This window comes from Astatotilapia calliptera, chromosome 16 (genome assembly GCF_964374335.1).
Source record: "Astatotilapia calliptera chromosome 16, fAstCal68.1, whole genome shotgun sequence".
Classification (NCBI taxonomy): domain Eukaryota; kingdom Metazoa; phylum Chordata; class Actinopteri; order Cichliformes; family Cichlidae; genus Astatotilapia; species Astatotilapia calliptera.
In genome coordinates this window covers 1554704-1566737 of record NC_137437.1, presented here as the reverse complement: position 1 = coordinate 1566737, position 12034 = coordinate 1554704, and the positions used below count along the sequence as shown (strand labels likewise).

Below are 12034 nucleotides of genomic sequence, written 5' to 3'. Positions count from 1 at the left end.
GTCACCTCAAACAAGGAAAATCTCTGGCTCTCACAGACCTGTAACGTCTTCTGTAAGAAGCTTTTCTGTCCCCCACTCGTTACCTGTATGAATGGCACCTGTTTGAACTCATCATCTGTATAAAAGACACCTGTCCACAGCCTCAAACAGTCAGACTCCAAACTCCGCCATGGCCAAGACCAAAGAGCTTTCGAAGGACACCAGGAAAAGTATTGTAGACCTGCACCAGACTGGGAAGAGTGAATCTACAATAGGCAAGCAGCTTGGTGTGAAAAAATCAACTGTGGGAGCAATCATCAGAAAATGGAAGACATACAAGACCACTGATAATCTCCCTCCATCTGGGGCTCCACGCAAGATCTCATCCCGTGGGGTCAAAATGATCATGAGAACGGTGAGCAAAGATCCCAGAACCACACGGGGGGACCTGGTGAATGACCTGCAGAGAGCTGGGACCAAAGTAACAAAGGTCACCATCAGTAACACACTACAACGGCAGGGAATCAAATCCCGCAGTGCCAGACGTGTTCCGCTGCTGAAGCCAGTGCATGTCCAGGCCCGTCTGAAGTTTGCCAGAGAGCACATGGATGATACAGCAGAGGATTGGGAGAATGTCATGTGGTCAGATGAAACCAAAGTAGAACTTTTTGGTATAAACTCAACTCGTCGTGTTTGGAGGAAGAAGAATACTGAGTTGCATCCCAAGAACACCATACCTACTGTGAAGCATGGGGGTGGAAACATCATGCTATGGGGCTGTTTTTCTGCCAAGGGGACAGGACGACTGATCCGTGTTAAGGACAGAATGAATGGGGCCATGTATCGTGAGATTTTGAGCCAAAACCTCCTTCCATCAGTGAGAACTTTGAAGATGAAACGAGGCTGGGTCTTCCAACATGACAATGATCCAAAACACACCGCCCGGGCAACAAAGGAGTGGCTCCGTAAGAAGCATTTGAAAGTCCTGGAGTGGCCTAGCCAGTCTCCAGACATCAACCCCATAGAAAATCTGTGGCGGGAGTTGAAAGTCCGTGTTGCTCGGCGACAGCCCCAAAACATCACTGCTCTCGAGAAGATCTGCATGGAGGAATGGGCCAAAATACCAGCTACTGTGTGTGCAAACCTGGTAAAGACCTATAGTAAACGTTTGACCTCTGTTATTGCCAACAAAGGTTATGTTACAAAGTACTGAGTTGTATTTTTGTTATTGACCAAATACTTATTTTCCACCCTGATTTACCAATAAATTCTTTACAAATCCTACCATGTGGATTCATGGATTTTTTTTCACATTCTGTCTCTCACAGTTGAAGTGTAGCTCTGGTGCAAATTACTGACCTCTGTCATCATTTTAAGTGGGGGAACTTGCACAATCGGTGGCTGACTAAATACTTTTTTGCCCCACTGTAAATATGTTTTTAAAACACTGTAACATTTAAAAATGAGTCTTTTTTAGGTTTTTGTACTCATAAACATTGATTCATGTGTGTAGATGTCTTATGTCCGTGCCTAGAGAATCCCACAATCAAACCTAACCTATGTAACTGTTTAACATGTGTAGATGTCATTTTTAATCGTCTTTCGTCCTCCCGCCACTGCTCTCTCCTCCCTCCTCTCATCCTCTGAACTGAAGTCCGAGCTCTGTCACCCAAACGCGTATAAACATCCGCATTTATTCCAGATGTCACAATCACTTCGTTGTAATCTCCCGTCCCAGCACAGCTGACGATGCTCCAACTAAACGACCACACCAGGTTATAAAGTTTGTGTTCGGCTCAAGTCACAATCACACTTTCCCTCTGATACAAAGTTTGACTATATTCTTGCAAATGAGAGTTCATTCACTAAATATTTACGCCCAACAACGTCAGACACACGTCAAAGACAGTTTCAGACTAAGACGAGTCACGAGCAGCTTCACGGTCTAATGCACGATCTCAGTCTGCAGTAGCTGCGTTGCAGCATGTCATTTGAAGGCTGACTTTGAATTGCTAACATACTGCGGATGTGGTTGTCGGCACAGTGCATCATGTCAGCTGCGTGGATAAACTGGTATCCGGAGCCTTTCATGCACAGCTCAATCTCGGAATAGCCCAGCACGATCTTCCCCCTGGAAACAACAAATGGTGGAGTTATGGCCAGAGGAATAAAATTCAGTTAGCGGTAAAGCTGACTCCACCGTGACTGAGGATGGTGTTCTGAGACTTTAAGTACTTTAAGAGCAAATATATGAAGAATATAAAAAACACACCAGCCCAGATAATTTGCTGTACCTGCTATCGATCCCTGTGGGGGTGAAGTCCAGCTTGTGCTTGGTTTGAAACAGGAGCATTTTAGCTCTGATCTCCACGATGGACGGAGGCTGCACGGGCATGGCGATGGCGAACAGGGCCAGCTGAGGTCTGTGACATGCCCCGTTGTCCCTCAGCAGACTCTGGCCGTGGAGGTACTTCAGTCGCCCCTGGAACTTGAGAGCCTGGTTAACACAAGGAAATGAGATGTATTTTTTCTTTTTTTTCTGAGCTGACCTTTAACCTTCAACCTTTAAACTAACCAGAAAGCCCGAGGAATTGTCCAGCAGACAGCGGAAGCGACACACGAAGCTGCGCTCCAGGAAGGAAGAGTTCTCCGGCGGGAGGTGCTCCGGATTGTGCATGACTGTATTACCACAACTCTGCAAGACTGAGAAGGCAGGTGAAGCTGTTACTGCACGACAGAAGAGTCTGATGTGAAGCTCTGATCTACGCCATAACAGCAGAGTGACTCTGTAAACAGGAGCCAGGTCAGGCAGCGCATCAGGGTTTGTGCAGAATTGTTGCATGCATTGAAATTGTACTTGTGGAACCTTGTGATAGACAGGGTACATCCTGCCGCCTGTCCTATAACAGCTGGGACGAGCTCCAGCCCCACTTCAGCATGGATGGATCAATGACAGGGACGGCTGGAGGCCACGTGCTCATACGTGGTCATACGTGGTCATACGTGTGTCATTGGCCATAATTTGTACTTCAGGCACTCAAATGTTGTATAAAGCCAAACAAAAATAATACTGGGTCACACTGTGAGACGATTCCTTCCAATCAGAATCAACACTACTGAAGTGTATCTGTAATGGTATACGGCCTCAGTGCACATGTGTAACATGCACATCTGTCAAGGCACAACATACTTAGTGAATATAACACTAAATACACACACACACGTGTTTGGATTTAACAGGAAGCCAGTACAGGAGAAACCTGCTCTCTTTCTGTCAGGACTCCTGCTGCAGCATTTTGGATGAACTGGAGGCTTTTCAGGGAGTTTTTACTTCCTGATAATAATGAATTACAATAGAAGAAGTAATAAATGCATGAATTAGCTTGGATGTTTCTGATTATCTGTTTGAAAATGCTACACCGCTTTATTCTGAAGTTATCACATTCACAAGATTTTCAGAAATCTTGACCTCTGACCTTGAGGTCACAGGAATTCAAACTCGTCCCAGATGTTTAGCAGCTACACCTGTGGTATCTGTTTGAAACTTGCACGCTGCCTCGTTCCTGAGTTATTGCATCACTAACTTGGGTTCCACACCATCCACACCACCCGTGGGAGACGACAGCAGTGATACCTGATTGGCCTTTTACGACGGAGAGGTAAAAAGGTTATCTGATAGGATGTTTGGAGCAAAGATGTTGATGCATGTACACGTTTGCTTGAAAAGCACTCACCATCCTTGTCGGCTGCAGCGGGTGGGTTCAGAGCAAAGTGCAGCTGCTCTCTGAACGTGCTGCGATCATCAGTGTGGATGAGATCAAACACACTCTGATGCACCACGTCTGACTGTTGGCAGAGGAGCACAGCGTCGGTCAGTCAAGCTGCACAGTTTAAATTTGGCTTATAAAACATGTGAACAAGGCATAAACACAATGGATGTCACCATCTGTACAGAGTAGGACTGTAATTCACATGCTTGGATTTATAAATGTTCCAAAGAGATTCAAAAATATTATTTTCACATGATTATTTTATTGTATACTGATGAACTCTAATATTGAATGAAGCATTTCTTTGAACTCGATGTGCTGTTCTCTTGGCTCGGCCTCCTTCAGCACTGCTCCAACAGTGAAACCTCACAGGATGGAGGTGGATACTAACTTCATCCACTGACGTCTGAAACTTCTGGCTGCTTCCTTTAGGGGTCGCCACAGCCTCGTCTGCCTCCCTGTCCTCAATATTCAGCATTCCCTGCTTGGTGCAGCCACTATTCCTGCCCTGCACACCTGAACCATCTCAGCCTTGACCTGGACTTGCCTGCTGTCCAGGATGCTGTCCATCCCGCTCCCTGTAAACCTTGTAAATCATCAACTGTTGCTGCTATCCTTCAGTGTGCCTGTAATCTCTTCTGTTGTTTTGGGTGGTGGACCCTCGATAACTAGACTCATCCAACGTTACTACCACTGCTCCTCGCATCTTTAATCAAACACAACATTTAAAGTAGGAGGTGTTTGTGTGACTTCTGCATTTTAAAGTGCAAGTTCACACTCAGACCAACTTATCCAAACACCAAAGTCATAAAATAAAATAATCCAAACCCCTCAGTCTGTGTTCTCCTTTGTCTCCACACGCCGTCAGCAGCAGCACATGAACACAGCCTCCACATACTGATTTGTCTCAGTTATCCATGGCAGTGTGTGGCTTAATGCTGGGCTCACACTGTGCGATTTTTGGCCCATTTTGAGCCGATTTTTGAGTCGTGCGACCGTTTTGGTGATTGGCCCGATTTTGGCCTTCATTGTGCGTCGTGCATTGTGTAGTATACGTGGGGTAACGAGACGCGATTAACCCCTCACGACCAGCTCCCGATCATCAATCGCTTGGTCGTGAGGGTGTCACCGCAGTTTGTCACACTGCGCACGCGCAAACACAAATGTCAGCGAAAAAGACGGCGTAGCACGGCAGTGCAGCGTGTGATCTGGACACAAGCGATGGAGGCACAACCTGTAGAACCATCCGAGCCTTTTCGATGTGGCCTCACAAAATGATCACTCACAAAACAGCTACACACTGACAGCGGTCTGTTCTCAAACCACTCAGTCAAACGGTTTTATTTTTAACATCACAAAGAAATTTGTAAAGAAGCTTTCCTGCAAATATACAAAATCCATTTACCTCCTTCCTGAGAACTTTTAATCTCTTCATGAATGAAATCATCTTTGAAAACAGTATTTTGTATTTACGGGTTATTTAATATTCAAATGTGTCTGATGATGTGAAACAACTACTTTTTAATGGCACTGTGTGTGTGTGTGTGTGTGTGTGTGTGTGTGTGTGTGTGTGTGTGTGTGTGTGTGTGTGTGTGCAGTGACTCACCTGGTGGAAGCCCAGGTAGTCCTTGATTGTGGGGGAGGCGTAGAACACTAACCCAGCTGACGTGACCACCATGACGAACCCGTTCAGAGCCTGTACAGACAACACAGTCGCTGATGACACAAACATCCTGCACAAGTTCAGAACATTCACTGTGTTCTTCAGCTAAATCTCTCAGCACATCGTACACACACTGTCACGCTGTGCAGCAGTATCTTTGTGTGAGGCTGGAATATGGGCTCACAATGTGGTCATAAATATTTTGTACTTGTAAAAAAGATTTGTGTGTGGACTTGTAACTTGTAACCCTGCAAGTTACAAGTTACAAGTACGAATTTTGACCCTATTTTTCTTCCTTTCATCTGATTGGCCAATATCATGTCAATCACAAATGTAACTATCCAATCAGAGAACAGATGGGTTTGGCTGTCGGAGGGGCGCTTTTTTTGAACTGAAAAATAGGGTCAAAATTCGTACTTGTAACTTGTAACTTGCAGGGTTACAAGTTACAAGTCCACATACAAATCTTTTTTACACACAAATCTTTTTTACAAGTACAAAATATTTATGACCACATTTTGAGCCCATACATCTGTTCTCTGATTGGATAGTTACATTTGTGATTGACATGACATTGGCCAATCAGATGAAAGGAAGAAAAACAGGGTCAAAATTCGTAGTTGTAACTTGAAACTTGAGTGCAGAGTTTCACACATATTCTTTGGCTCCACACACAAATTCTTTTTACACACACAAAACTGATTTACAAGTACAATTTGAGCCCATACTGGGAGAGTCTCATGTTGTGGGTTTTGTTTTGAATGCATCACAGAGCACAACGTTGTGTCGTTTCAACCGCTACAGTTTGCTCTACCAGATCTGCTGAAGTCGTGTTTGGGCCTTTTCAATAAGCTGACATGAGTGTTAGCCTGCTGTTATTCCACATTACCTGGATTATATCAATATTCACACTATACAAAGATTAGCAGCATCACAGTGATGCATGTGTTTTACATGTCGTCACACTGATTTGTGTTTGTGTGTGGACTGAAGTCTACGTTTGTGAGTTCTCAGAAGTTCACAGGAGTTTATGCTTGTGGATCATACTCTAACATCTGGATGCTTTTGGAGAAAATCTCTATCCACGTCTTCTGTAAAAGACAAAGTGCTAATAAACACTGGTTTCTATCAGGAAGCACAAAGCGTAACACGTTTTGGCACGTTCACCTGTCATAACGTCCTCATGACTGGACAGATGTGGATTAGCTCCACACAAAACACAACTATGACACAAACAAACAGAGGCTGAGTGTGTTTGTGCACCTGCCAGCGGCTCACCGATCACTCAGGACCAACACTGTTACTGTGCTCGTCTGTCAGCGTCATGACTCTGGCTACAGAGCTGTTTATCTGAACCAGACTCACATGCTGCTCTGTAACACCACACGGGGTCATTTGTGATAAAGTTATCAAAGCAGTTTTGTTGATTCTACGTGTGCACTGAAATGAAAATGATTCTAGCTTCAAAATTAAATGAAAAAACAAAAAACTGCTCAAGGTTTAAAGTTGGCATTACGTAGTAAAACTGGCATGCAGAGGGACGTTCATAATGAAAGCTCCTGAGTCTTACCTGGAGCAGCAGGTCGCCCTCAGAGAGGGCTGTAGCGTCCATGTTGTTGTGCCCGTTCAGCCCAGGAAACATCACGCTGCTTTTGCTGTTCTTCATGGTGGCTGCATCACAAAACATTGGCAAAGAACCGAGGGAAACAGGAATCAGCTGACCATCAACAGCACGACCAGTGACTTAATGCATTCATTTGAGCTGCTGTAAAAACCACGGCAGCAGCAGAGCTAGTTCGGACGACCATTTCCAGGTAGAGAAACTTGGCAATGTGTCCGTTGTGTTTTTGTGACATTAGGAGTGTGTGCGAGGCGCATGCATTGCAAACAGATAAACCAAAGTGAATCTGAACATGTCGTATCATGTTCAGATTCAGAGAAGTTCTCTTATTGTTCAATGAAATTTAAACATGTGCAGCTAAGCTTCCAATAGCTGATTGTGATGCAAGCTTTAAGCTATATCATGCTAATAACGTATGCAATTAAAAGTTCAAGTTGGTTCCACTCTGCATCATGAAACTAGACTCTTATACTACATTAACAGGCTAATGGTGACCTGTGGAGCCTGTCCTGGGTGTCACATCATGCTTTTGCAGCAGAAAAGGCAAAGCCACATTTTTGGCTTTAGCAGAGGTCCAGTTGCTGGTTTCTCTGCCAGAAACTCAGTTTTCCCATCACTGGAAAGCTGATCTGGCAGGCTGCATATCCACACACACAGACACATTTATGCATCTGCCTGGGGGACTTTTAGCAGGCAACAGCTACACTAATGCTTCCCTTTATCTGGACAGCCACTGCAGGATACGGCCTCTCTCACTCTGGTCGTCCAGTCCTGCAGCACAGATCTTTTGATGAGAGAAGCGGCCCTTGAGCGCCACCCCGTCGCCTCACGTGGACTCACGTAGCACATACACAAACACTCTGACCTGCACAGCCTGACTTTTACACAAAGCTCAAGACCTGACATGTAATGAAAGCCACACACACAACCGCTGCTAGCAGAAAATGTGAGTCTCACGTGTGGCTGTAGAAGCTATCAGACAGACAATCATGCTAACTGTATTAGAAATAAACAGACATAATTCATTTGTGCTTCTTCAGCCAAACATATACACAAACAGCACACTGTTGTCCAAATGTGGACCAGCCACCACATTCCTCCAACACTTTTTTCCTCCTAATTCAGTGTTTGCGTGAGTAAGTAGGCCTCTTTGTGGCGTCTGTTTGTTTTCATTCGAGCTGTGTGAACTCTGCGTTGGGTTCTCGTGTTTCCATCGCTAACAGCTCAATAGCTCATGGCACTGTGGAGCGTCCTGACAGCCCTGTGAGGTTGTGCAACAAGCATGTCTATAGATGCTTGACCACGTCTTAGGAAACACTTCTGAGGGGGCAGTGAAAGAAGAGAAACACAGATTAACATTAACATGCATGTACAGTCTGCACGTGTACAGCCACCTTGAGACTGTGCAGATATCTAACAGTCAGAGGTGCCCTGCAGTCGTGAGCAGTCTACGGTTTCTCAGCCTTCCTCTGAGCCCAGGCACAAAGGCAGCTGCAGGGCAGTGACAGGAGTTCTTTCACGCTGCCGGTGCTTCCACTGAAACCCCGAGAGCTCTTTGGACAGGTAACCTCAGCTTGCTCATTATACTTTAGCACTGGCCCTGGGCCATCGGGCTTTTGCTTAGACTGAACCCTGTGACCTGTGACGCGAGTGCACGTTTGAAATGTACTAAGCTGAATGATCACAGTATAGCTTTGCATTCTGAGCTGTAAAACCAAATGAAACGAGTGCTCTCTGTGGCGTCAGCTCCAGTTAGAAACAACAAACCAGCAACTGGCCCGAGCGAACCAGAAGGATCCGTCCTGCAGCTTCCCAAATAACACTGACTGTTATGTCCGTGACTCCGCCTTACTGCGAAAACCAAGACAGCACCAAGACAGAGCGAATGATAAACCATTTTATGGCTCTTCTTGTTTTCGCAGGCTACAGTGTAACGTGACACCATGACAGCGCCTGTTTCAACATCAAACTGCAGCTTCCTGTTTAACTAAACAGACTGGCTAAGGTCCACTGTACCTCTGATGGAAGGTCCATGTCTGCCGTTCAGGGATGTGCTAGCCTTTCATGCCTTTGCTCCGTGTGGTAATTAAATAACTATGAAGTCTGAATATTCAGGACACAGAACACCTACATCAGTGAACAGTGACAGCTCTGGAAAGAACAGCAAAGAAAGGGCACTAAAATAAGCCAATAAGACTAAATAAACAACTGAATTGGATTGTTGAGCATGTAACGTGTACTTGAGAGTAACAGCATGAAGTGGAGGCACAGTGAGGCTAAGGGGAGAAAAGGGAAATGCAGTCACAGTTGGAGGTCTGCCAAACTCAGAGTAGTAGTATAAAGCATGCCAGCAATGCATATGGGAATATTATCTAGATTTGAAAACATTTAGTTCCAGTAGATCCTGTACAGAGATCTCTGTTCTCACGCAGATGTGCAGGAAAGGGCAGAGCTCGCTGCGAGGAAGCCAATTAGCTGGATCACTTGGTCCAAAGGTTCATCCTCCCATCACGCCTTCGATCAGTGCACCCATTTACCTCCCTGATTTTAGGGGGAACACCTGGCCTCTATCGCTCAGTATCAGACTTCAGTGTGATCCCAAAAATGAAGCTTTGGGTGGAAACAGGTTTGCTGAGCGCACTCACAGTTTAGAGTAAATTGTGGGATGTGCTAAATACCATCACGCCGCCATGAAGTTATGCAAATGTCACCATTTTCAGACCTGATAAAGTACAAACAGTAAAAATGTAAGAAGTGGAGAGCTTTGAATCTTCAATCAGCTGTTTGGGTTTATTAAAAATGCTTCACCCCAGCCAGGTGTTTGTGCTGACGGGTGCGTAACGCTTTCTTTAATACCTCAAACCACACAGAGAGAAAACAACCCTGAACATCTATAAACGAGGTACTCCACACTCAAATGACACAAATGAAATCAAACCCAACACCAGACTTAACAAGAGCGATATAGTGAAACAACAACAGCTCAGGATAGCCGGTGTAAGAATCTGGGGTGTTCGTCAGCTCCACGATGCACTTTGGCCACAGCGCTCAAAACAGGGTTCACCACCATCACAAGGTCCCACAGCTGCAGTCTGGACGCTCCTTCTGCCACTTTGCACGGGTTTTAAGAGCAGAAGGGTTCACTTTCTTGGGGTAACTTTGCTAGGACGTCCACTCGTGGGAGAAACTGTCTCCAGAGTTCAGAAAACATAACACAACAGGACATTATGTTGACTGTGCCAGGTGTTTCCACCTCATTAAGTGCAATGAATCAACAGTTTGAGGCAACACAGCAACAGCAAATCAGATTGAAGCAGTTGGATGCTGCTAGAAGATAAATGCTTCAAGTATGGACACATGTTATGATCATTATGACCTCTGAAAGCTAACTGACGTTTACATTCTTGGCAGATTTGAATCACAGTGCTTAAATAAATGTAATAACACATGTTCTATGTTTCTGGTGTCCATCCAAACTCTGAGTGGGACAACAGCCGATGCTGGGGGAGGACATAAATAAGCAAATGTCCTCACAGAAAGCCTTGGTGAGCTCAGGCTGACCAGCAGAGACTCTTGTGGGTATGAAGAGAGATGTAGCGCTGCGCTCTGAAGAAGAGGACAAACCTTCAGAGAATGGAAAAGATGGAAACTGCTCTGCCAGAGCTGAACGAAGCACGGCCACAGACTTCCTCCTAATGAGCCCACCAGGACTGAGACCAGACCGGTCTCCTCAAAACTGATTCTCTCGTCTTCCCACGTCGTTCCTGCTGTTGCAGTCACGTGTACAGGTGTGTGTTTACATGGTTAAGACATCACAAATACCAGATGACATCACATTAAAGTGCACCACCTCAACTACGATTGCTAACAGGCCTGGATGTTTTCAATCAACTTGGAAACTGCATTTTTCTCGGTTTTCTACCAGCACAAATATGCAGCGAGCAGCACAAATATGCTCGCTGCATATTTGTGCTGCTCGCTGCTGCTGCATATTTGTCAGCAGCAGCGAGCCACAAGCCTTCCAAAACATCGAGCCCTGCTTCACGAAGTCACGCTATGAGGCCGGGGGCCCAGCTTGTTCAGGGAGATCTGCAATCACCAGGCAGCCTGATAATGTTTCATGATCATGTCATGGAAACGGCCCCTAAAACTGCCTGTTTCTTTTTCCTCTAGGCCCTTTTCTTTGAGCCAGTGTTTTACTTTGGTTTTACAGGATCCGTATCTTAAATCCTCGGCATGTCACCACTTGAACGCTCGGGCTCCGCGCTCATATTTTGACCAGGACAGTCCCCCTTGATGACCAGAAAAAACTGCTGCTGACTGAAAAATCTCTAAGGTCAAAACTCATGCAGGAGTCTTGGTTTCAAAGAGTAACACGTTTGAGTTTTCTTTCATGATGCAACCCAACACTTCTTCACACAGACCTTAACTCTGAACTACGAGCTGTATACTCAGCACAACATCTGCCAGCGATGAAGAGCTCTGCATTCCTCTCAGATGTTGATCTGAGTCAGGTATCGACTCCGATCAACATCTGCATCAAACTGAAATCAAAATCAAACTGTGGAATACACCAGGCACAAACACACGCACACGCAGGTATGTACTGCCAAATTCCACATTTACTTGTTTGTTTACACAGCTGACTCAGTCGCACAGCCTGACAGCTCACGAGCCCAGCTGATCTCTCGCCGCTCCTCCCCGTCTCACTATAAACACAGCGGAGGGAGACCATCATTAGTACATAAACACCATCAGCTGTTCTTACCGGCCTCGCAGCGCCGCCCTGTTGAGCCTTCTGCTCCACTCCTCCCCGGCAGCTGCGCCCGGGGCCACGCCTCCGCCACACACCCCCACCGCCCGTTCGAGGCCGGGGAGCCGTCCGGCCGAGCCAACTCCCCCCCTTGCGAGCGAGAGAGGAAATCGGCCACCGCCATCTGTGCCCCCGGCCTATGGATCACCTTGAACTTAAAGGGCTGCAACGCCAGATACCACCGGGTG

General features: G+C 45.9%; 1 protein-coding gene across 2 annotated transcripts in view; it reads right to left on the bottom strand.

Annotated features, from left to right (window-relative positions):
• The window catches only part of LOC113007349 (aryl hydrocarbon receptor-like), a 37523-nt gene that overhangs the window by 5888 nt on the left and 19601 nt on the right, over positions 1 to 12034 (bottom strand). For both annotated transcript variants that reach the window (XM_026143795.2, XM_026143796.2), the window contains exons 3-8: positions 6983 to 7083; positions 5356 to 5445; positions 3714 to 3825; positions 2555 to 2682; positions 2274 to 2476; positions 2001 to 2110 (exon numbers count right to left, since the gene is read on the bottom strand). In XM_026143795.2, the coding sequence (XP_025999580.2) occupies positions 2001 to 2110; positions 2274 to 2476; positions 2555 to 2682; positions 3714 to 3825; positions 5356 to 5445; positions 6983 to 7083 (744 nt within the window). The remainder of the gene's footprint in view (positions 1 to 2000; positions 2111 to 2273; positions 2477 to 2554; positions 2683 to 3713; positions 3826 to 5355; positions 5446 to 6982; positions 7084 to 12034) is intronic.